This window comes from Delphinapterus leucas, chromosome X (genome assembly GCF_059928025.1).
Source record: "Delphinapterus leucas isolate spDelLeu-1000000601 "Yukka" chromosome X, BTC_Dleu_Yukka2, whole genome shotgun sequence".
Taxonomy (NCBI): Eukaryota; Metazoa; Chordata; class Mammalia; order Artiodactyla; family Monodontidae; genus Delphinapterus; species Delphinapterus leucas.
In genome coordinates, this window is record NC_143150.1 from 68,113,723 (window position 1) to 68,137,822 (window position 24,100).

Genomic DNA, 24,100 nt, shown 5'->3' on the forward strand with positions numbered 1-24,100 from the left:
CAGTTTTATTGAGATATGATTGACATATAACGTATTAATTTAAGGTGTACAACATAATTATTTGATATATGTGTATATTGTGAAATGATTACCACAATTAGTTAACATCCATCACCTCACATAGTTACAGTGTTTTGTGATGAGAACTTTCAAAATTACTCTCTAAGCAACTTTCAAATGTACACTTGACCCTTGAACAATGTGGGGGCTGGGGGTGCCAACTCTCTGCACAGTTCAAAATCTGCATATAACTTATAGTTGGCCTTCTCTATAGGCAGTTCCTCCATACCCACAGTTTGGCATCTGTGGATTCAACCAACTGCAGATTGTGTAGTACTGTAGTATTTACTGTTGAAAAAAATTCTCATATAAGTGGACCCTAACAATTCAAACCCTTGTTGTTCAAGTTAATACTGTAAAATACAGTATTATTATCTATAGTCACCATAGTGTAATTTTTGTTTCTTCCTGATCAGTCTTGGTAGATCTTATGTTTCTAGGAATTTATCCATTATTCTAGGTTGTCCAATTTGTTAGTCTCCTATGATCTTTTGTATTTCTGTGATATAAGTTGTAATGTCTCTTCTTTCATTTCTGATTTTATTTATTTGAGGCCTCTCTTTTTCTTGGCTAGTCTAGCTAAAGGTTTATCACTTCTGTTTTGTCTTTTCAAAGAACCAACTTTTGGTTTTGTTAATCTTTCCTGTTCTCTTGCTCTCTGTTTTTCCTCTAATCTGTATTATTTCCTTCCTTCTGCTAACTTTGGGCTTTGTTTTTATTTTTTTAGTTCCTTGAGGTGTAAAGTCAGGTTGTTTATTTCAAGTGTTTCTTTTTCCTCAATGTGTATTACTATAAACTTCCCTCTTAGAACTACTTTTGCTGCAGCCCATAAGTTCTAGTATGTTGTGTTTTCACTTTTGTCTCAAGGTATTTTTTAATTTCCCTTTTAATTTTTTTCTTTTGATCCATTGGTTGTTCAGGAATATTTTGTTTAATTTCCATGTATTTGTGAATTTTCCAGTTGTCCTCTTGTTATTATTTCTGGTTTCATACCATTGTGGTGTGAGAAGATACTTGGTATGATTTCAGTCTTCTTAAATCTGCTAACACTAATTTTGTGGCCTAACATATGATCTATCCTAGAAAATGTTCTCTGTGCACTTGAGAAGAATGTCTATTCTGCTGCTGTTAGATGGAGTGTTCTATTTATGTCTTTTAGGTCCATTGGGCCTATAGTGTTGTTCACATCTGCTATTTCCTTATTGATTCTCTGTCTGGATGATCTACCTGTTATCAGGAGTAGGTATTAAAGTCCCCAACTATTGTTGTATTACTGTTTTATTTCTCCTTTTAGTTCTGTTAGTATTTGCTCTATATATTGAGGTGGTCCTGTTTTCAATTCTTTTGATTATATATCTAGGAGTGGAATTACAGGATCATATGGTAATTCTGTGTTTAACTTTTTGAGGATGTGCAAGACTGTTTTCCACAGCAGTGTTTTGTATTCCTACTAGCAGTGTATGAAGGTTCCAGTTTCTTCATATCCCTTCTAACGTGTCTTATTTTCTGGTCTTTTTTTGGGGGGAGGGCATTTTTAATATAGCCATCCTAGTGAATGTGAAGTGGTACCATATTGTGGTTTTTATTTGCTTTTCCTTAATGGCTAATGAGATTGAGAAACTTTTCATTTGTTTGTTGGCCACTAGTATATCTATTGCCAAATCTGAGGTAATGAGGATTTCCCTCTATGTTTTCTTCTAAGAGTTTTATGGTTTTAGCTCTTCTTTTTATATACGATTTGAGGTAGGGGTCCAGGATCATTCTTTTGAATATGGATATCCAGTTGTTACTGTATCATTTGTTGAAGAGACTTTTTTCCCCCATGGAATGGACTTGGCACCCTTGTCAAAAATCAGCTGCCAGGCTTCCCTGGTGGCGCAGTGGTTGAGAGTCTGCCTGCCGATGCAGGGGACGTGGGTTCGTGCCCCGGTCCGGGAAGATCCCACATGCCGCAGAGTGGCTGGGCCCATGAGCCATGTCCGCTGAGCCTGCGCGTCCGGAGCCTGTGCTCCGCAACGGGAGAGGCCACAACAGTGAGAGGCCCGCGTACCGCAAAAAAAAAAAAAAAAAAAATCAGTTGCCGTCACTGTATGGGTTTATTTCTGGACTATGAATTCTATTCCATTAGTCTTTATGTCTATCCTTATGTCAGTACTGCACTTTCAATTATTGTAGCTTTGCAGGTGACATTGAAATCAGTAAGTATGTGTCCTCTAACTTCCCTCCTCCCCAACCACCTTTTTCTTTCCTAATTGCTCTGTTTGGAACTTCCAGTACAGTATTGATTAGCAGTAGTTAAAAGCTGTTGTCCATGTCTTAAGGGGAAGACGTTCAGTTTTTTACCACTGAATATTATGTTAGCTGTGGTTTTTACGTGGTTTATCATGTTGAAGAAGTTTCCTTCTATTCCCAGTTCTCTGAGGGTTTTTATCACAAAATGGTGTTGGGTTTGTCAAGTGCTTTTTCTGTATCAATTGAGATGATCAAGTGGGTTTTTTTCCCCTTTATTCTATTACTGTTGCGTATTATATTAACTGATTTTCTTATGTTGAACCGCTGTGGCTTTCCTGGGGTAAATCCCACCTGATCATGGTACATAATCCTTTTAACATACTTCTTGATTCAGTTTGCTAGTATTTTGTTGAGAGTATTTACATCTATGTTCATAAGGGATTTTGGTATTTAGTTTTCTTCTAATGTCTTTATCTTTGGTATCTGAGTAATGCTAGCCTTATAGAATGAGATAGGAAGTGTTCTTTCCCTTTCAATTTTTGGGGAAGAGTTTGAGAAGGATTTAAATTATTTCTTTTCAAAATGCTTGGTAGAAATCACCAGTGAAGCCATATAGTCTAGGACTTTGTTGGGAAGTTTTGTATTACTGATTCAATGTCTTTATTTGTTGTGGGTCTGTTCAGATTTTCTGTGTCTTCTTGAAATAACCTACGTTTGGTAATTTTTATTATAATAAGAATTTGTCCTTATTATCTAGGTCATCTAATTTATTGCCATACAATTGTTTATCCTTGTTATTTCTGTAAGGCCTGTAGCAATGTTTCTCCTTTCATTTCTGATTTTAGTTATTTGTGTCTTTCTTTGTCATTCTAACTAAAAGTTTGTCAATTTTGTTGGTGTTTTCAAAGAACCAACTTTTGCTTTTGTTGATTGCCGCTATTGTTCTTTTCTTCTCTATTTCATTTATCTCCACTCGAATTGTTATTATTTCCTTCTTTCTGGTATCTTTAAGTTTAGTGTACTGTTCCTGTTATAGTTACTTAAGATGTAAAGTTAGGTTATTTATTTGAGATCTTTGTTCATTTTTAATGTGGGTATTTAGTGCTGTAACTTTCTGAGCACTGTTTTCACTGCATCCTATACATTCTGTTTTTTTAGATTTGGTTCTTTTTATTGTAGTTAAACATATGTAACATAAAATTTACCACTGTAACCATATTGAAGTGTACAGTTCTGTTGCATTAAGTATATTCACATTGTCGTGCAGTGATTACCACCATCCATCTCCAGAACTTTTTCATCTTCCCCAACTGATACTCTGTACCCACTAACTACAAACTAATTTCCCTGTTAGTTTGTAGTTTGTAGAATAGAGAATATCCCTATTCCCCCGCTTTTCCTACCTCTGGCAACTACCATTCTACAGGCATACCTTGAAGATATTGCAGGTTTGGTTCCAGACCACCACAATAAAGCAAGTATCACAAAGCTAGTCACATGAATGTTTTGGTTTCTCAGTGCATATAAAAGTTATATTTACACTATACAGTAGTCTGTTAAGTGTGCAATAGCATTATGTGTAAAAAACATATATGCCTTAATTTAAAAAATACTTTATGGCTCAAAAATCCTAACCATCATCTGAGCCTTCAGTGAGTCATAATCTTTTTGCTGGTGGAGAGTTTGAAATATTGTGAGAATTACCAAAATGTGACACAGAGAAACGAAGTGAGCAAATGCTGTTGGAAAAATGGTGCTGATAGAGTTGCTCAATGCAGGATTGCCACAAACCTTCAGTTTGTTAAAAAACAAAGCAAAACAAAAACTCTTCTCTGAAGCTCAATAAAATGACGTGTCTGTGCTTTCTGTCTCTGAATTTGACTACTCTAGGTACCTCATATAAGTAGAATCATACAATACTTATATTGTCTTCTCGTGACTGGTATTTTTCACTTAGTATAATGTCTTTATGGTTTATCCATGTTGTAGCATGTGTCAGAATTTCCTTCCTTTTTAAGGCTGAATAACACTCCATTTTATGCATATACTACATTTTGTTTAACCATTCATCTGTTAGTGGACACTTGGGTTGCTTCCACCATTTGGCTATTGTGAATAATGCTGCTGTAAACATGGATGTACAAACGCCTGAGTCCCTGCTTTGAATTGTTTTAGTTATACACCCAAAAGTGGAACAGCTGGATTACATAGTAACCCTGTTCTTAGTTTTTTGAGGAACTGCCATAGCATTTTCTACAGTGACTGCACCATTTGACACTCTCACCAACAATGCACAAGGATTCCAATTTCTCATTATCCTTCCAACTCTGGTTATTTTCTGTTTTGTTTGTTTTTTGATGATAGCCACCCTAAGAGGTGTGAGGTGTTATCTCATTTTGATTTTCATTTACATTCCTCTCATATTTCATGATGTTGAGCGTCTATTCATATGCTTATTGCCCATTATATATCTTCTTTGAAGAAATGTCTGTTGAAATCTTTTACTTAGTTTTTGATTGAGTTGTTTGGTTTTGTTGTTGTTGCTAAGTTGTAGGAGTTCTTCATTCAGGATATTAATCCTTATCAGACATATGATTTACAAGTATTTTCTCAGTTTGCTGATTTTTTTCCTATTGTTTTTATTTTTATTTATTTATTTGGCCACACTGTGTGGCTGTGGTATCTTAGTTCCCCAACCAGGGATTGAACCCAGGTCCCTGGCAGTGAGAGCACCAAGTCCTAACCACTGGACCACCAGGGAATTCCCTCTATTGTTTTTATATTCTCTATTTGATTTATTTCTGCTCTAGTCTTTATTATTTCTTTCCTTCTGCTATTTTTGGGTTTAGTTTGTTCTTTGTCTACCCTTGAGGTGAAAGTAAGGTTGTTTATTTGAGATTGTGTAAGTTCAGGCTGCTCCAATAAAATACTGTAGATTGGTGGCTTATAAACAACAGATACTTATTTTTCACACTTCTGAAGGCTGGGAAGTCTAAGATCAAGGTGCCAGGAAATTCAGTGTCTGTTGAGGACCCACTTCCTGATTCATGGACAGCTGTCTTCTCACTGTATCCTTATATGGTGGATAGGCTGAGGGATTCCTCTGGGGTCTTTTTCATAAGGATACTAATTCTATTAATGAGCACCTGTATCTGAGCAATCACCATATCCGTGTTTATTTATCCCTTCATATTAACTTTCATACTTTAATATTTTAAGTTGGCACATACGATAGAAAAACTGAAGAGCAAGTGATTTTTTTTTAGAGCTGGTGTGGTTTTTAAGTGAGTATTCAGAGCACATACTATCTTAATATACTTAATTTCATTACGTGGTCTAAAAACATGTATTATTATGTAATGTAGTTGTCTTTTAATAAGTTTACTTTCAATTTTGATTTATTACTGTTTGAAATTGCGTAAGAACTTCGTGTGAGATTTTTCACTTTATAAAATTTCTGTGAATCAAAGATTTCACTCATAGTCATATGGGAAGGCCAGATATTGTATTCTATCCAAATTTCATTTAAGTAAACTTTATTTACTTTTGGATGACATTTCAAATGGCTGTTAGCTAATGTTTTAATTGCCAGCAAAGGCAGTTGCTTTTTTAAGTACATGAAGTGATTACACATGAATCATAGATTCATCGGATGTTAGCATTCAAATAGCCTTTAGGGGGTAATCTTCTCCATTTTGCGAATCTTACAAAGAGAAACTGAAGAATCATATGCCTGGTAGCATAAAGAGATAATGAATGAATCAGACTTAAAACCAAAATCTCTTAATTTCTAGAATAATGTTTGTCTCACTACATCTTATGTGTTTAACACTTGCTCACCTCTTTCAGGGATTCTGATGTAAGGACTCCTGAGAGAGGAAAATCAAGAGAGAGAAACACAGGGATAGATAAAGCTGTCATTTTCTCTTTTTTCCTGGGCTTCTCTGTCATCAGGACATTCAAAACCAGCTGAAGTATTTTTTTAATTGAAGTATAATTGGCATACAATATTATATTAGTTTCAGATCTACATCATAGTGATTTGATTTATATACATTTTGAAATGGTCATCATGATAAATCTAGTTATCGCTCACCATACAGTTGTTACACTATCATGGACTGTATTCCCTGTGCTGTGTATTACATCCCCGTAACTTATTTATTTTATAACTGGAAGTTTATACCTCTTAATAATCCTGTTCAAATATTTTGCCCACCACCCAACCCCACTTTCCCCTGGCAAACACCAGTTTGTTTTTATGAGTCTATGAGTATGTTTTTATTTTGTTCATTCACTTGTTTGTTTTTTAGATTTCAAATATAAGTGAAATCATATGGTAGTTGTCTATCTCTGACTTATTTCACTTAGCATAATTCTGTCTAAGTCCAATCCATGTTGTCACAAATGGCAAGATTTCATTCTTCTTTTGTGGCTGAATAATATTGCATTGTGTATATATATAAAACACATTTTCTTTATTCGTTCTTCTATTGATGGATACTTAGGTTGTTTCCATATCTTGGCTATTGAAAATAATACTGCAATTAACATAGGGGTACGTATATCTTTTCTAAGTAGTGTTTTCTTTGGATAAATACCCAGGAGTGGAATTGCTGGATCATATGATAGTTCTCTGGTCTTTCTATCCTGTTTCATTGATCTATATTTCTGTCTCTGTGCCAGTACCATACTGTGTTGATTACTGTAGCTTTGTAGTATAGTCTGAAGTCACAGAGCCTGATTCCTCCAGCTCCGTTTTTCTTTCTCAAGATTGCTTTGGCTATTCGGGATCTTTTGTGTTTCCATACAAATTGTGAAATTTTTTGCTCTAGTTTTGTGAAAAATGCCAGTGGCAGTTTCATAGGGATTGCATTGAATCTGTACATTGCCTTGCGTAGTAGAGTCATTTTCACAATGTTGATTCTTCCAATCCAAGAACATGGTATGGTATATCTCTCCATCTATTTGTATCATCTTAAATTTCTTTCATCAGTGTCTTATAATTTTCCGCATACAGGTCTTTTGTCTCCTCAGGTAGGTTTATCCCTAGATATTTTATTCTTTTTGTTGCAGTGGTAAATGGGAGTATTTTCTTAATTTCACTTTCAGATTTATCATCAATAGTGTATAGGAATGCAAGAGATTTCTGTGCATTAATTTTGTATCCTGCTACTTTACCAAATTCATTGATTAGCTCTAGTAGTTTTGTGGTAGCATCTTTAGGATTCTCTTTGTATAGTATCATGTCATCTGCAAACAGTGACAGATTTACTTCTTTTCCAATTTGGATTCCTTTTATTTCTTTTTCATCTCTGATTGCTGTGGCTAAAACTTCCAAAACTATGTTGAATAAGAGTGGTGAGAGTGGGCAACCTTGTCTTGTTCCTGATCTTAGTGGAAATGGTTTCTGTTTTTCACCATTGAGGACGATGTTGGCTGTGGGCTTGTCATATATGGCCTTTAATATGTTGAGGCAGTTTCCCTCTGTGCCTACTTTCTGGAGGGTTTTTATCATAAATGGGTGTTGACTTTTGTCGAAAGCTTTCTCTGCATCTATTGAGATGATCATATGGTTTTTCTCCTTCAGTTTGTTAATATGGTGTATCACGTTGATTGATTTGCGTATATTGAAGAATCCTTGCATTCCTGGGATAAACCCCACTTGATCATGGTGTATGATCCTTTTAATGTGCTGTTGGATTCTGTTTGCTAGTATTTCGCTGAGGATATTTGCATCTGTGTTCATCAGTGATATTGGCCTGTAGTTTTCTTTCTTTGTGACATCTTTGTCTGGTTTTGGTATCAGGGTAATGGTGGCCTCGTGGAATAAGTTTGGGAGTGATCCTCCCTCTGCTATAATTTGGAACAGAAGGATAGGTGTTAGCTCTTCTCTAAATGTTTGATAGAATTCGCCTGTGAAGCCATCTGGCCCTGGGCTTTTGTTTGTTGGAAGATTTTTAATCACAGTTTCAGTTTAGTGCTTGCGATTGGTCTATTCATATTTTCTATTTCTTCCTGGTTCAGTTTTGGAAGGTTGTGCATTTCTAAGAATTTGTCCATTTCTCCCAGGTTGTCCAATTTATTGACATATAGTTGCTTGTAGTAATCTCTCATGATCCTTTGTATTTGTGCAGTGTCAGTTGTTACTTCTCCTTTTACATTTCTAATTCTATTGGTTTGAGTCTTCTTCCTTTTTTTCTTGATGAGTCTGGCTAATGGTTTATCAATTTTGTTTATATTCTCAAAGAACCACAGATTTTAGTTTTATTGATCTTTGGTACCGTTTCCTTCATTTCTTTTGCATTTCTTTCTGATCTGATCTTTATGACATCTTTCCTTCTTCTAACTTTGGGATATTATTGTTCTTCTTTCTCTAATTGCTTCTGGTGTAAAGTTACATTGTTTATTTGAGATGTTTCTTGTTTCGTAAGGTAGGATTGTATTGCTATAAACTTCCCTCTTAGAACTGCTTTTGCTGCATCCCATAGGTTTTGGGTCATCGTGGTTTCATTGTCATTTGTTTCTAGGTGATTTTTGATTTCCTCTTTGATTTCTTCAGTGATCTTTTGGTTATTAAGTAGTGTGTTGTTTAGCCTCCATGTGCTTGTATTTCTTACAGATTTTTTCTTGTAATTGATATCTAGTCTCATAGTGTTGTGGTTGGAAAAGGTACTTGATACGATTTCAATTTTCTTAAATTTACCAAGGCTTGATTTGTGATCCAGGATATGATCTGTACTGTAGACTGTTCCATGAGCACTTGAGAAGAAAGTGTGTTCTGTTGTTTTTGGATGGAATGTCCTATAAATATCAGTTAAGTCCATCTTGTTTAATGTATCATTTAAAGCTTGTGTTTCCTTTTTGATTTTCATTTTGGATGATCTGTCCATTGGTGAAAGTGGGGTATTAAAGTCCCATACTATGATTGTGTTACTGTTGATTTCCCCTTTTATGGCTGTTCGTATTTGCCTTTTGTATTGAGGCGCTCCTGTGTTGGGTGCTAAATATTTACAATTGTTATATCTTCTTCTTGAATTGATCCCTTGATCATTGTATAGTGTTCTTCTTTGTTTCTTGTATTAGTCTTTGTTTTAAAGTCTATTTTGTCTGATATGAGAATTGCTACTTCACCTTTCTTTTGATTTCCATTTGCATGGGATATCTTTTTTCATCCCCTCACTTGCAGTCTGTATGTGTCACTAGGTCTGAAGTGGTCTCTTGTAGATAGCATATATATGGGTCTTGTTTTTGTATCCATTCAGCCAGTCTATGTGTTTTGGTTGGAGCATTTAATCCATTTACATTTGAGATAATTATCGCTATGTATGTTCCTATTCCCATTTTCTTAATTGTTTTGGGTTCTTTATTGTAGGTCTTTTCCTTGTCTTGTGTTTCCTGCTTAGAGAAGTTCCTTTAGCATTTGTTGTAAAGATGGTTTGGTGGTGCTGAATTCTCTTAGCAGTTGCTTGTCTGTAAAGGTTTAAATTTCTCTGTGAAATCTGAATGAGATCCTTGCTGGGTAGAGTCATCTTGGTTGTAGATTTTTCTCCTTCATCACTTTAAATATGTCCTGCCAGTCCCTTCTGGCTTGCAGAGTTTCTGCTGAAAGATCAACTGTTTACCTTATGGGGATTCCCTTGTGTGTTATTTGTTGTTTTTCCCTTACTGCTTTTAATGTTTGTTCTTTGTATTTAATTTTTGATTATTTGATTAATATGTGTCTTGGCGTGTTTCTCCTTGGATTTATCCTGTATGGGACTCTCTGTGCTTCCTGGATTTGATTAACAATTTCTTTTCCCATATTAAGGAAGTTTCAACTATAATCTCTTCAAATATTTTCTCAGTCCCTTTCTTTTTCTCTTCTTCTCCTGGGACCCCTGTAATTCGAATGTTGGTGCGTTTAATGTTGTCCCAGAGGTCTCTGAGACTGTCCTCAATTCTTTTCATTCTTTTTTCTTTATTCTGCTCTGCAGTAGTTATTTCCACTACTTTTTCTTTCAGGTCACTTATCCGTTCTTCTGCCTCAGTTATTCTGCTATTGATCCCTTCTAGATAATTTTAAATTTCATTTATTGTGTTGTTCATCATTGTTTGTTTGCTGTTTAGTTCTTCTAGGTCCTTGTTAAACGTTTCTAGTTTTTTCTCCATACTATTTCCAAGATTTTGGATCATATTTCCTATCATTATTCTGAATTGTTTTTCAGGTAGCCTGCCTATTTCCTCTTCATTTGTTAGGTCTGGTGGGTTTTTGCCTTTCTCCATCATCTGCTCTGTGTGTTTTTGTCTTCCCATTTTGCTTAACTTACTGTGTCTGGGGTCTCCTTTGCGCAGGCTGCAGGTTTGTAGTTCCCATTGTTTTTGGTGTCTGTCCTCAGTAGCTACGGCTGGTTCACTGTGTTGTGTAGGCTTCCTGGTGGAGGGGTCTACTGCCTGTGTTCTGGTGGATGAGGCTGGATCTTATCTTTCTGGTGGGCAGGTCCACGACAGGTGGTGTGTTTTGGGGTTTCTGTTGCCTTATTATGATTTTAGGCAGCCTCTGTGCTAATGGATGGGGTTGTGTTCCTGTCTTGCTAGTTGTTTGGCATAGGGTGTCCAGCATTGTAGCTTGCTGGTCGTTGAGTGGAGCTGGGTCTTGGCATTGAGATGGAGATCTCTGGGAGATTTTCACTGTTTGACATTATGTGGAGGTGGGCGGTGTCTTGTAGACCAGTGTCCTCATGTTGGCTCTCCCACCTCAGAGTCACAGCCCTGACGCCTGGCTGGAGCACCAAGAACTGGTCCTCCACACAACACAGAATAAAAGGGAAGAAAAAAAGAAAGAAAGAAAGAAGAAAATAAAATAAAATAAAGTAAAATAAAATAAAGTTATTAAAATAAAAAAGTAATTATTAAGAAAAAAAATTTTTAGGTAAAAAAAAAAGGACAGACAGAACCCTAGAACAAATGGTAAAAGCAAAGCTATACAGACAAAATGACACACAGAAGCATACACATACACACTCACAAAAAGAGAAAAAGGGAGAAATATATATATATCGTTGCTCCCAAAGTCCACCTCCTTAATTTGGGATGATTTGTTGTCTGTTCCAGTATTCAGCAGATGCAGGGTACATCAAGTTGATTGTGGAGTTTTAATCCGCTGCTCCTGATGCTGCTGGGAGAGATTTCCTTTTGTCTTCTATGTTCACACAGCTCCTGGGGTTCAGTTTTGGATTTGGACCCGCCTCTGTGTGTAGGTCGCCTGAGGGCGTCTGTTCTTCCCTCAGGCAGGATGGGGTTAAAGGAGCAGGTGATTCGTGGGCTCTGGCTCCCTCACGCCAGGGGGAGGGAGGGGTACGGATGCGGGGCGAGCCTGCAGCGGCAGAGGCCGGCAGGGCGTTGCACCAGCCTGAGGCGCACCGTGCGTTCTTCCGGGGAATTTGTCTTTGGATCCCAGGACCCTGGCAGGGGCGGACTGCACAGGCTCCCAGGAGGGGAGGTGTGGATAGTGACCTGTGCTTGCACACAGGCTTGTTGGTTTCTGCAGCAGCAGCCGTAGCGTCTCATGCCTGTCTCTGGGGTCCGCGCTGATAGCCGCGGCTCCCACCTGTCTCTGGAGCTCCTTTAAGCAGTGCTCTTAATCCCCTCTCCTCGTGCACCAGGAAACAAAGAGGCAAGAAAAAGTCTCTTGTCTCTTACGCAGCTCCAGATTTTTTCCTGGACTCCCTCTCGGCTAGCTGTGGCGCACTAGCCTCCTTCAGGGTGTGTTCACACAATCAACCCCAGTCCTCTCCCTGCGATCCGACCGAAGCCCGAGCCTCAGCTCCCAGCCCCCACCGCCCCGGTGGGTAAGCAGACAAGCCTTTCGGGCTGGTGAGTGCTGGTTGGCACTGATCCTCTGCAGGAATCTCTCTGCTTTGCCCTCCGTACCCCTGTTGCTCCCCTCTCCTCCATGGCTCCAAAGCCTTCCCCCCTCCGCCACCTGCAGTCTCTGCCCACGAAGGGGCTTCCTAGTGTGTGGAAACCTTTCCTCCTTCACAGCTCCCTCCCACTGGTGCAGATCCCATCCCTATTCTTTTGTCTCTGTGTTTTCTTTTTTCTTTTGCCCTACCCAGGTACTTGGGGTGTTTCTTGCCGTTTGGGAGGTCTGAGGTCTTCTGCCAGCATTCAATAGGTGTTCTGTAGGAGTTGTTCCACATGTAGATGTATTTCTGATGTATTTGTGGGGAGGAAGGTGATCTCTGCGTCTTACTCTTCTGCCAACTTGAAGCTCCTCCCTGATTCTTTTTGCTTTATGTTATTTGGGTTTTTTTGGATTCATTTAGAATATGTCCTTTTAGTTTGATATTCCTAAGTTTGACAGTGAATATGCCTAGATGGTAGTTTTTAATTTTTCCTTTTGGCACTCTGTGTACTCTTGTAATATGAGATCTTTCATCTTTAATCTTGGTGTATTTAACCTCTTATTTCTGTAAATATTTTTTTCTCAACATCTTTTTTCTTAGCATTATATTAAATAGATGTTAATATACTTTTGTGTTTATCTTTTGTTGCTTTAAAAATATAATGTTGCTACTCTTTTTAAAATCCTTATTCTACCATGTACCTCCTGCCCCAGACTCTTTCTTCCTAGACTTTTATTCTTTTTTTAATATCTTTATAGAAGTATAATTGCTTTACAATGGTGTGTTAGTTTCTACTGTATAACAAAGTAAATCAGCTATACATACACATTTAATCCCATTTCTCCTCCCTCTTGCATCTTCCTCCTACCCTCCCTATCCCACCCCTCTAGGTGGACACAAAGCACTGAGCTGATCTCCCTGTGCCACACGGCTGTTTCCCACTAGCCATCTGTTTTACATTTGGTAGTGTATATATGTCCATGCCACTGTCTCACTTCGTCCCAGCTTACCCTTCTCCCTCCCTGTGTCTGCAAGTCCATTCTCTACATCTGCGTCTTTATTCCTGTCCTGCCCCTAGGTTCTTCAGAACCTTTTTTTTTTTAGATTCCATATGTGTGTGTTAGCATACAGTATTTGTTTTTCTCTTTCTGACTTGCTTCACTCTGTATGACAGTCTCTAGATCCATCCACCTCACTGCTGATAACTCAATTTCATGTCTTCTTATGGCTGAGTAATATTCCATTGTATATATGTGCCACATCTTCTTTATCCATTTATCAGTCGATGGACACTTAGGTTGCTTCCATATCCTGGCTATTACAAATAGTGCTGCAATGAGCATTGTGGTACATGACTCTTTTTGAATTATGGTTTTCTCAGTGTATATGCCCAGTAGTGGGATTGCTGGGTCATATGGTAGTTCTATTTTTAGTTTCTTAAGGAAGCTTCATACTGTTAGACTTTTATTCTGTCTCCTGCTTGCCCTATTAGCTGTTGCTCCAGGCATGTGCAGGTAGTGTATATACTTTATATACTTTATGTAGTTTATATACTTCCAACAAACAACACTGAACACAGCTCCAGCCTGAAGAGAGTTCTGAAACGTGCAAAACAAGGTAAGCCCCTGAGCCAGGTGTTCAGGAAGCTGCCAGACCAGTCAGAAGACATAATCAAAATTCTTTGAGAACAAGGCTTACATTTACCCTTCTGGTAGCAGCCAGCCATACCAGGAATGAGAGATACCATCCATCCCCATAGCTACCTCTGATCTGGGGAATGGGATATGAGAGGTGAGTATGCACAAATGTCATAATGCTCTCTGCTGAAATTTAGCAATTTCTTTCCTCTTTATGTACTCCCTGGTTGTTATATGGTTTTTTTTTATTAGATTCCAGAGTTCTAAAAATTGTTTTTGTCAGTTTTTGACAACTTAATCATTGTTTTAGCGGAGGTACACTTTTTTACTCTGCTGCTTTTGGTGATGTCACTCTTTGTATTTAACATCACAATTGCATTGATACTTTTACCAAAAAATCCCAAACAACACCACATCTTCCTTGTTAATAACAGAAAAATTAACCTAGACATTTCAAGGTTATCAATCAGGAAGAGTAAAATCACTAGGTCCAGTGACATTGTTGGTATTATTAGTATTGATAATGTTAGAAATGTCCATCTCCATTCCACTATTTACTAGCTGTATGAACTTGAGCAAGGCAGCCTCTCTGAGCCTCAGTATCTAGTTTGTAAAATGGGAATAATAATAATAGTAGATATGTTGTAGGATTGTAGTGAGAATGAAATAAGATAATATAGTGTTGGGCAGAAGGCCAGCCAAATAATGATTGCTTAGTGAACGGTAACTGCTGTGGTTCTTACTAAAAATGATTATAGTATAGCTGCTTCTAATCCATGTTGCATCATAATGCAAAAATACCTTAGCAAACTAAGATCCAAATTAAAATATGAAAAGTGGATAAAATATTGATTCTAAACTACCCTGACCTTCAGTGAATCAGCTGTTCTGTTCTGGGCTAAGCATCTCCAGGGATGAGCTAAAATTGAATGGTATTTTTGGGTGGATGATGGTAGGAAGGCCGTCAAGATATATCTTACCTTTGCATTTGCCTTGCTGTGATATTTATGCCTGCATCTGTTAGCTTTAGACTATAAACTCCTAAAACTTGAGGAACACATTTAAATTTTTGTTGTGTGCACTATGTAAGTTAAAAACCTTTTTATATTGCAACAGTGTATCCAATTTAGGAAGGTTGATATGGCAGTTTATAGCAAGGTTTGTTTACTCTTGGAACATTCTTAGAGTGACTTTAAGGCTCTAGGTGCTTCTTTTGAAGGCATTTAGAAAAATATACTGCTCATAAAGTGCTTCTAAGAGAGCTGTCAAGTTTCTTCCCAGCATTATTTGAAAACAACTGTTCTAGTCATTGTATGAATTATGGTCACCTTATGAATTTCAAAGTGCAATTGAAAAGAAGAATGGATATTTTTAGAAAAAACCCTTGACAGGTTTTCAGGGCTCATATAGATAAATGAGAGGTAGCAAAATTAAGACATTTTTGTGTATATATTTTTGAAGGGGTGCGATATCTTTTGAAAAGGTTCCTTTTGTTTTCATTTGAGAAACTAAGTCAATTGTTTTGGACAATAATTGTGTTACCAGAAATATACATTTGTGTTCCATATCTTGTCTCTGTTCAATAAGACCATGAGGAGATAATGAAGTAGAGGTTAGCAGCCTTCTCAGGTTTGAGTGCCATTAGCAGTACTAAACTAACAAAAAAAAAGGCAGAAGAGAAAGAGAAATCTACGAACACATAAGAGAGCAAAGGTAGCAAAGAGATAAAGAGTAGTTACCCATGTTGAGGGGAGTGGCACATTGCTATCAGCCTGAAATGTGCGTATTTACCTACCTCTGCAGCAGAAATTAACTTTTAGCATGCTAGAAAGAGACTATGGATAAGCCAAAAGGAATTTAAAATGCACAAAACCAAGTACCTTCTTCAAAATACCTTTTCCATCTAGTGCTCAGCAGGAACTCATTAGGTATCATTTGTAAGCCCTGGAGTTGAGTTTATATCAGTACTTTCAGTATGTACCTGTGTTAATAAGCAAAAATTATGTCACATATTTCCTACCAAAGGACTGCCTGTTATTAGATTTTCTTGGAGTGCATATAAAGAAAGCTAAAGTATTTTGGATATGACTTGCATAGGTGAGCCTTGCAGAATGACCCAAGTAAATGAAAATCCTATCTTGTATGAGTTTAGGGTAATTTTCCAGGTAATTTGGTCATCAGTGGCAATCTGATACATCTGTAAAAGGCAACAAACATAAATGAGAGCTTTTACAGAAAAGTATAACTAAACAAAGTGGCAGGTCTGCTACTGATTCAAATGGTCCAGCTATGGAACTGAAAGTTAAGAAATGTGCTTGAGAGTTTTCTTCCGCCTCCATATTAGTAAACATAAAGACTGAAAGTTGAAACTGTAAAGTAGCAAAAATATAGGTCCAATTCTACTTTCTCAACTTCTTTCGCATTATCTCAGCATTCCAGCTGCAGTGTGAAATGTATGGTAATGTCTCCATTCTGTGCACAAACACAATAGGGCTAGGAATCTTAGAAGCACTGAGAGATTCATACCAATTTCCTAAAGTTCTAATAAACGAGCCCAGTGAAATAATTCACTATTAAATGTGTCTAAAATATGCCCTTGGTGAATTACTTTTAGTGTGATAAGGTTCTCTTTATGCGTTTTCCCTCCCCTAATTTCATGATTTAAAATGAATTGGTTCCGAAGGTTTTTGTGTTTTTTTTTTTTTTTTTTTTTTTTGCCGTACGCGGGCTTCTCACTGTTGTGGCCTCTCCCGTTGCAGAGCACAGGCTCCGGACGCACAGGCTCAGCGGCCATGGCTCACGGGCCCAGCCGCTCTGCGGCATGTGGGATCTTCCCGGACCAGGGCACGAACCCATGTCCCCTGCATCGGCAGGCGGACTCTCAACCACTGCGCCGCCAGGAAAACCCTCTGAAGGTTTTTGTTGTTGTTTTTCTTTTTTTTCTACGTCTTTATTGGAGTATAATTGCTTTACAATGGTGTGTTAGTTTCCGCTTTATAACACAGTGAATCAGTTATACATATACATATGTTCCCATATCTCTTCCCTCTTGCGTCTCCCTCCCTCCCATCCTCCCTATCCCACCCCTCTAGGTGGTCACAAAGCACCGAGCTGATCTCCCTGTGCTATGCGGCTGCTTCCCACTAGCTATCTATTTTACGTTTGGTAGTGTACATATGTCCATGCCACTCTCTCACTCTGTCACAGCCTACCCCTCCCCATATCCCCAAGTCCACTCTCCAGTAGGTCTGTGTCTTTATTCCCGTCCTACCCCTAGGTTCTTCATGACATTTTTTTTCTTAAATTCCATATATATGTGTTAGCATACGGTATTTGTCTTTCTCTTTCTGACTTCACTCTGTATGACAGACTCTAGGTCCATCCACCTCCTTTCTTTTTTAATACTTTTTAACATTGTCATTAGTTTTTATTGCCCTGAATTTGGCAAATGCCTTGTAACTCTTTGTTACTTTATTAGTAAACAGCATGGAATTTCACACCGCTTAGATGAAACATATGAAGCAGAGCACAGGTTTCATGATGACAAAAATGTGATGATAAATGAGTTTCTTATATGAATGGGGAACAAGGTCTAAACTTTCTTCACAGAAGTTGCCTAAACAAACATAAAAACTATGAAGAGTTTTTGCACAAACTGCTAAATAGGCCTTGCTGCTGGTGTTATGCCCTCAGAGATGTAAAAATTTGGTAGATAAAAGGAAAACTGGTTTAGGAGGAGGGGACTTCTGTGGATAATTTTTGTTCATGAGTTGATTTTCTGTGATGGTGGTGGTGGTGATTTTTTTGTGGAGGTGTTTTCTTTTGTTTTGCTATGGCGTTCTCAGAATCCTTAGAGGCTGCAGGGATTTTAGAAATCATCCAGAGCAGGAGGTGGCTGTAGGGAATTTTAGAAATCATCTAGAGCAGGAATCAGCAATCTATGGCCATTGAGCCAAATTCAGTATGCCACCTATGTTTGCAAGGCCTCTGTGCTAAGAATTTTTTTTACATTTGTTAATGGTTGGGAAAACAATCAAAAGAAGAATAATTTTTTTGTGACAGATGACAATATGGAATTCAAATTTCAGTGTCTGTAAAATAAGTTTTTTTTGTTTTGTTTTTTTTGTTTGTTTGTTTTTTGCGGTACGTGGGCCTCTCACTGTTGTGGCCTCTCCCGTTGCGGAGCACAGGCTCCGGACGCGCAGGCTCAGCGGCCATGGCTCACAGGCCTAGCCACTCCAGGGCATGTGGGATCTTCCCGGACCGGGGCACGAACCCGTGTCCCCTGCATCGGCAGGCGGACGCTCAACCACTGCGCCACCAGGGAAGCTCTGTAAATAAAGTTTTATTTGAGCACAGCCACACTCATTCATTTGTGTGGCACAAAAACAGCTGTGGCTGTTTTTGTGCCACAGTGACAGAGTTGAGTAGTTGTGACACAGATTATGTGCCTGCAAACTCTAAAATATTTGCTTTCTGGCCCTTTAGAGAAAAAAAATAGCCAATCCCTGTTCTGGAGGCATCAAATTTTTTAGCAATATAGTTCAACCTGATGGTTTTGTGGTTTAATGAATGAATACTTAGGTGATGCGAGCTGCCCAAGATCTTTAAGCTATTTGTTCATTTATTCATTCATTCAACACACATTTATTGAATATCTAACACAATGAAGGAAATCCTTTTATCCTTCAACTTACAGTTGAGAAATATAATTACAAAATCTAAGAAGTCAGTCTAACATTTTCTCTCCTCTCCCTCTCCCCCTCTTACCCCTGAGGTCCCCCCCACACCTCGCCCATTACTTCCTCTTCTTTTCTCCATACCCCTCCCCCTACAGCTAGTTTATAAGAAGTTGGGAAGAAAACCAAGTTTAAATAACATTTATTTCAGACTTTTAAACTTTTAAAGTAAGTTAAATGTAATTTTAAATTATAAGTTTCTCTTTAAAAATGTATCAAGAGCTTAATTTTAAATGTTTTAGGTTTATAATGATCAGATGATAACAATATTCATGCATGACTGTTTGATACTGTTAAGCATTACATGCAACATGGATGGATAATTGTAAACTTAGTTCTGATTCCAAAGCCTCAGGAATGCAGAATATATAATTGACTCCAAAATCCCTGATGGGTTGACAATTTATAAATTGCTCTTTAATCTCTGTTTATTATTAGGTAATTCTTCAAGTGTTATAAACACTGAACATAACTTGTATTATGAAAGCTAACTATTCTAAAAAAGGATGCAATCATATTTAATAATCACTAAAGAGTTATTTAATAGGATTATTTTTAGTAAAATTGAATTTTTACCTTAAAGGAAAAATGCAACTGTAATGGAATAGGTTTTGATTTTATTAGCCTCCGATGCTTGAATCTTAGTCTCATTTACGTGGAGGTAGTTCTGTCTGCTAGATTGATGGTTTTAGTGCTGATAAAATTTTTGTAAATAATAATTGAATGTTTACACAGAGCAAGATATTGTACCTATGCAGTTGTCTATCGAGGATTAATATTTTTATTAATTAGTGGACAGATAGTTCTGTTCTAGATAAGAGCATATACATTATTATGCCTGGATGCCACAGATGACTTTTAGGTTCTTCCAGAATTTCTTCTTTTTTTAGGTAAAATAAAATGACTCTCTTACGTTTGTTAGTGTAAGGTAGATAGCTAGTGGGAAGCAGCCGCATGGCACAGGGATATCGGCTCGGTGCTTTGTGACCGCCTGGAGGGGTGGGATAGGGAGGGTGGGAGGGAGGGAGACACAAGAGGGAAGAGATATGGGAACATATGTATATGTATAACTGATTCACTTTGTTATAAAGCAGAAATAAACACACCATTGTAAAGCAATTATACCCCAATAAAGATGTTAAAAAATAAAATAAATAAATAAATAAATAAAATGACTCTCCAGTGTTTTAACTTACATGCCTTTTCAAATGGACTGGCAGATTGTCATTTTCAGAATACTGCATTTGTATGGTATCTGAACAGTAGTCATGTCTGTTATTTTCAGTAATATATGTTTTATTTCTGTGTGCGTCTTTGGAGGGATGGTGTTATAAATAAATTCAGAGGCTAGATTTATTGAAGAAATAAACACAAGCTTCTCAATTAAGATTTTTAAAATCCAATTAATAACTGCAGCATTTTCATTTCATTCCATAAAAATCACAGAATTTTAGAGTTGAAAGGGACCTTAGAGAGCATCTAGGCCAACCCTCTAATTTTCAAATCAAGTTTCAAAGAATTAATCATCTTGTTTTCCATTGTTGCCCTCCTCCATTTAAGTTTTTGTTGTTGTTGTTGTTGTTTTTGCTATAAACCCCTTCCTTCAGAGTTTTAAAAAGTAGAGTTAATCCCTAACTTACAAATATATGGTGTTTCAGAAGTGTTTGTAAGTCTGTTGTTTAGAAGTCAGAACATTTTTTTTCCATAGAAACAATATTTTAATTAGTGGTGGGACTAGCCCTCAAAAGGAATTAACACATTATGTGACTGTTGTTTTTGTTTTTGCTTTTGCAATGAAAGATGTTTTAAATAATCAATGTTGATTTTCTCTGGGGAACAGGAAGGAGATGGCATTGTAGAGGAGCATGTCAGGGGCTTTCTTTTTATCTGTTATTTCTTAGGTGGGGTAGCGAATACATATTGTGTTCATTATATTGTTTCCTGAACTTTTTATATGCTTGATATAGTTCATAATTTTACAATGCTATCTTAGTAATAGAAGTTCAGTTTGAATGTGAACATTTAAAAATTATTTACCTTGAATCCTGATGCATAAGGGAAACATGGTTTGATTAGAGAAGGATAAAGAGATAGCTAGAAATTTTGAAGGGGTTTTATGGGTACTTTCAAGGGCTTAGATTTTTTGATAAATTACCTTTATTTTGACCAATATCATTTTAGAAAGTATGTTTTTGCTGTTAATTTAAGTGTGTCACCAACATTTATCTTTTACCTATTGGCCATATATAGGCAACGTTTCGAGAGAGAATAAAGCAGGTGGATAGTCATTGTGAGATAACTGGGTAAATTTTGAAAGGCAAAGAAGATTAAATTGCATATGCATGTGCAGACATATGCGAGATCTTGCTTGAAATATAGTTACTTGAACTGGGGGCTTATGAAAAATAGGAAAATGAGGGAGTAAAGCTTGTATGAGGTCTGAATAGGGTGAAAGGCAGTGAGGGAAACAATTGAGTTAAGCACCAGAAAGGTATCATTGACAGTAGAATGCTTATAGAGGTTTGAGGGTACATGGCATGTTGTAGGAGGTTGGGTTTGGCAAGACAGTGTGCAAATAGCTATTAGTATTTTTGAAATTTTTATAATTGAGGAATGCCTTATGTATTTACAAGTATACGTAAACAGAAACCGCTACCATTCATTACATTCTAGAAAACAACTGAGTTAATTTTCTCAGTAATTTGGTTAGCTTTTTTGTGTGTATGGAGGTTGTTTTTTGGTTGATTTAATTTTTGCTCTTTTGCAGTATACAACATTGACTTTTATATAATGACATTAATCCATTTGTACAACTCATGTATAGCTTAGCAAAAACCTAAGTATTACCTGCCTTTTGAGAGATTCTTGACCTAAGAAGCAAATTTTTCTTCACTAAATTGATGGTGCATTTTAGAAGGATGTGTGTCCATTCTACAGATGTCTATTTTTTATTCTGCTTTCTTTCAAATCCACTTCTGGAATATTACCAAGACAAAAAATTGGCCCAAGAATCCATCACCTGGTTATAAACCTTGGCAAAAGTGATCTTGTGACCAGTGTCTAAATTTAGCATTCACATTAAGACTAAAGAGGGAGCACACACAAGGTAGAACATAATAAAATACAGTAAAGAGAGGAGTGTTTGAAAAGTGCATAGAAGCCATTTAAGAAAGCAGTGGGGTTAAAAACTTCATAGGAGGCCTTCAAAAACAGAGAGAAACCTAGAGAGAAAGAGGGCAGAAAGAAAGTACAATTTGACACTTTTAATGGGTAATATAATTTACTTTATATCTGGACCACACATTTAATTTTTACCTTTTTAGGTATGTATTAGAAACATAACCATCTTTCTAATATTGGCTATGGTTTTACTTTTATGTATGTTTATGGACAATAAATCTATGAACATTAACTGTCCACTCTGAAACTTCTTCCCTCTTTTTTCTTCTCTTCTGCAGATCTCAGAGTCATTAAGACATACCACATGGCAGAGACTAGGAAAAGGCAATTCAAGACAGTTATTAGACGCTACAAGGGTAAGATGAAGCAGACACTTCTACATATAGCTAGGAAAAAGGTGTAAGCCCTTGGAGCATTTTCCAGTTTATACTACATATTTTATATTTTCCAAATAATTTCCCTTTTTGTTTTTTTTCTAAGTACTGGCAAGATGAATAAGAAGATATGTTTTTGCTACTGGAAATGGAGAAAGAAATCTTGATATTTTTCTACTCCTGAAGAAATCTGTCTGAATCTCTTGAGATCAATGCCAACTAGAGTAATGTTTTTAGAAAGCTTTTATAAATGTAATGGCAGCTTGTTTACGCTTAAATTTATCCTGGTAATTTGTATGTGATATATGGAGTGCTGTACATTTTTCAAGTGATTAAAGTTTCTTTACCTTAGAAGATGTTCAAATATCAGAATATCAAGGGACTGTAAGCTTATTAGAGCCTGTGGGGTAAAGTTATATGAGTTTACATGTTGATGAGGGTTATTTTTCATTGCTAATGTAAGTGAAAGACGCCTTTAAAAATTCTCAGTGCTTTAAAATGAGACAAATAAATCTCCAAGATAGAAAGACTAGAAAATTAGAAGACAGTCTAAGTCCTGAGTACTTCCTTTATTTTTTCTTTTTGATTAACAATTATTTGCCATTAAGGTACAAAGCATTGTTCTAATTTACGCAGAAGCTGTAGAAATGAATTAGATTTTCCATTATTTAAAATTTTAAGTTAAGGTGTTCCATCTTCTCATTGTTTATAACACCACTGTATATTTATATTTTAATCTTTTGCTGTTTTGAAGACCTCATTATCTTGTGTGTTATTTACTAGACCCCTTGATGTAACATTGCTCAGTCTTTTAGAGGGAAAAAAAGTCACAAAGTGACATTGTCACACTAAATATTACCTTTCGATGTTTTCCCTTTCAACATGCTTTAAGATTGTTGATCCAAAAATCAGTAACCCATTTATGGCAGTTATGTTTTTGGGTCTCAACTGGTGAGAACAAGAAGGCACTTTTGCTTTCTGTAATTCCATTTTCATAGCTTGGTCCAGAGCTGATAACACTTAGGATTCAGTATTGATACACGTTTGTGTTTGTAAAAAACTATGCCCTTGTTCATTAATTATGGATTATTATGGCTACTGAAGAAGCATTATTATATCCATGTAGTTAAGTAATTTTTTGAGGAAACACTTTAAAATTAGTAAGCCTAAATTTTAAGCCTAATCTTTGCTATCTTTTCAACTATTATATTTTCTCAAATGATTTACTTTTTATATTTTTCTAACCTGAGCAGTAATCTAGGGCCTTTAAAAAATTATAATAGGCAAGATATTTGAATATTTTCAAGACTAGTTGGGAAATTTATAGATAGCTTTGTTTTATAAGCTAATTCAACAAGCCCATGTACAAGACACTGTGGTATGGGCCATGGGAGATACAAGGATAAAAGAGACTGTCCCTAATCTTAAGAATTTACCATATAGTAGTAAAGACAAAACATGTATGCAGATTACTCTAGCATAAGATAGACTGTGAAGAAGTAAATTGTACTTTGTTTCTAAATATATATATTTGTAAGCCAGAATAATAAGAAAAAGAATCAGTTATGTAAGATCAACTATATTAAATTGTAAAGCAAAAATGTTATACACATGGAAAGCAGGTGGGATAGAATTAATTAACTGTATTATATACTTGCCAATGATAGAGTTACGGGCTACACAGTACCTTAGTAGCAAATGACGGTAAGAAAGCTGGTATAAGTCAAATAGAAGTATATTACAAGTTAAATCTTTTAAACATTAATTTCAAAAACTATTTAGAGAAAGTAACTTCTGTATGAGTAATTTGTTATATCTCAATATTCTTTGTATAAATGTATCTGTAAGTTTATTATGAAGGTGTTTTACTTAGCTATGCTAGGCTCAAAGGTGTGCCTCTGAATTTGTTGGGGGGGGACATACATTAGATCAGATTTTTAAAGATCTGAAATTCTTGAATAGCTAATGGATGGCTTGGTATCATCTTCAAC

General features: G+C 36.6%; 1 protein-coding gene across 7 annotated transcripts in view; it reads left to right on the plus strand.

The window, feature by feature from the left end:
* Nucleotides 1-24,100, plus strand: part of ABCB7 (ATP binding cassette subfamily B member 7) — a 131,716-nt gene that overhangs the window by 25,581 nt on the left and 82,035 nt on the right. For 4 of the 7 annotated variants that reach the window (XM_089904354.1, XM_089904351.1, XM_089904355.1 and 1 more), the window contains exons 2-3: nt 16,576-16,731; nt 22,014-22,091. The exons of 1 other annotated variant lie outside the window; for it this stretch is intronic. In XM_089904354.1, the coding sequence (XP_089760480.1) occupies nt 16,576-16,731; nt 22,014-22,091 (234 nt within the window). The remainder of the gene's footprint in view (nt 1-16,575; nt 16,732-22,013; nt 22,092-24,100) is intronic. 2 more of the 7 variants (XM_089904353.1, XM_022580873.3) reach the window with 1 other exon arrangement.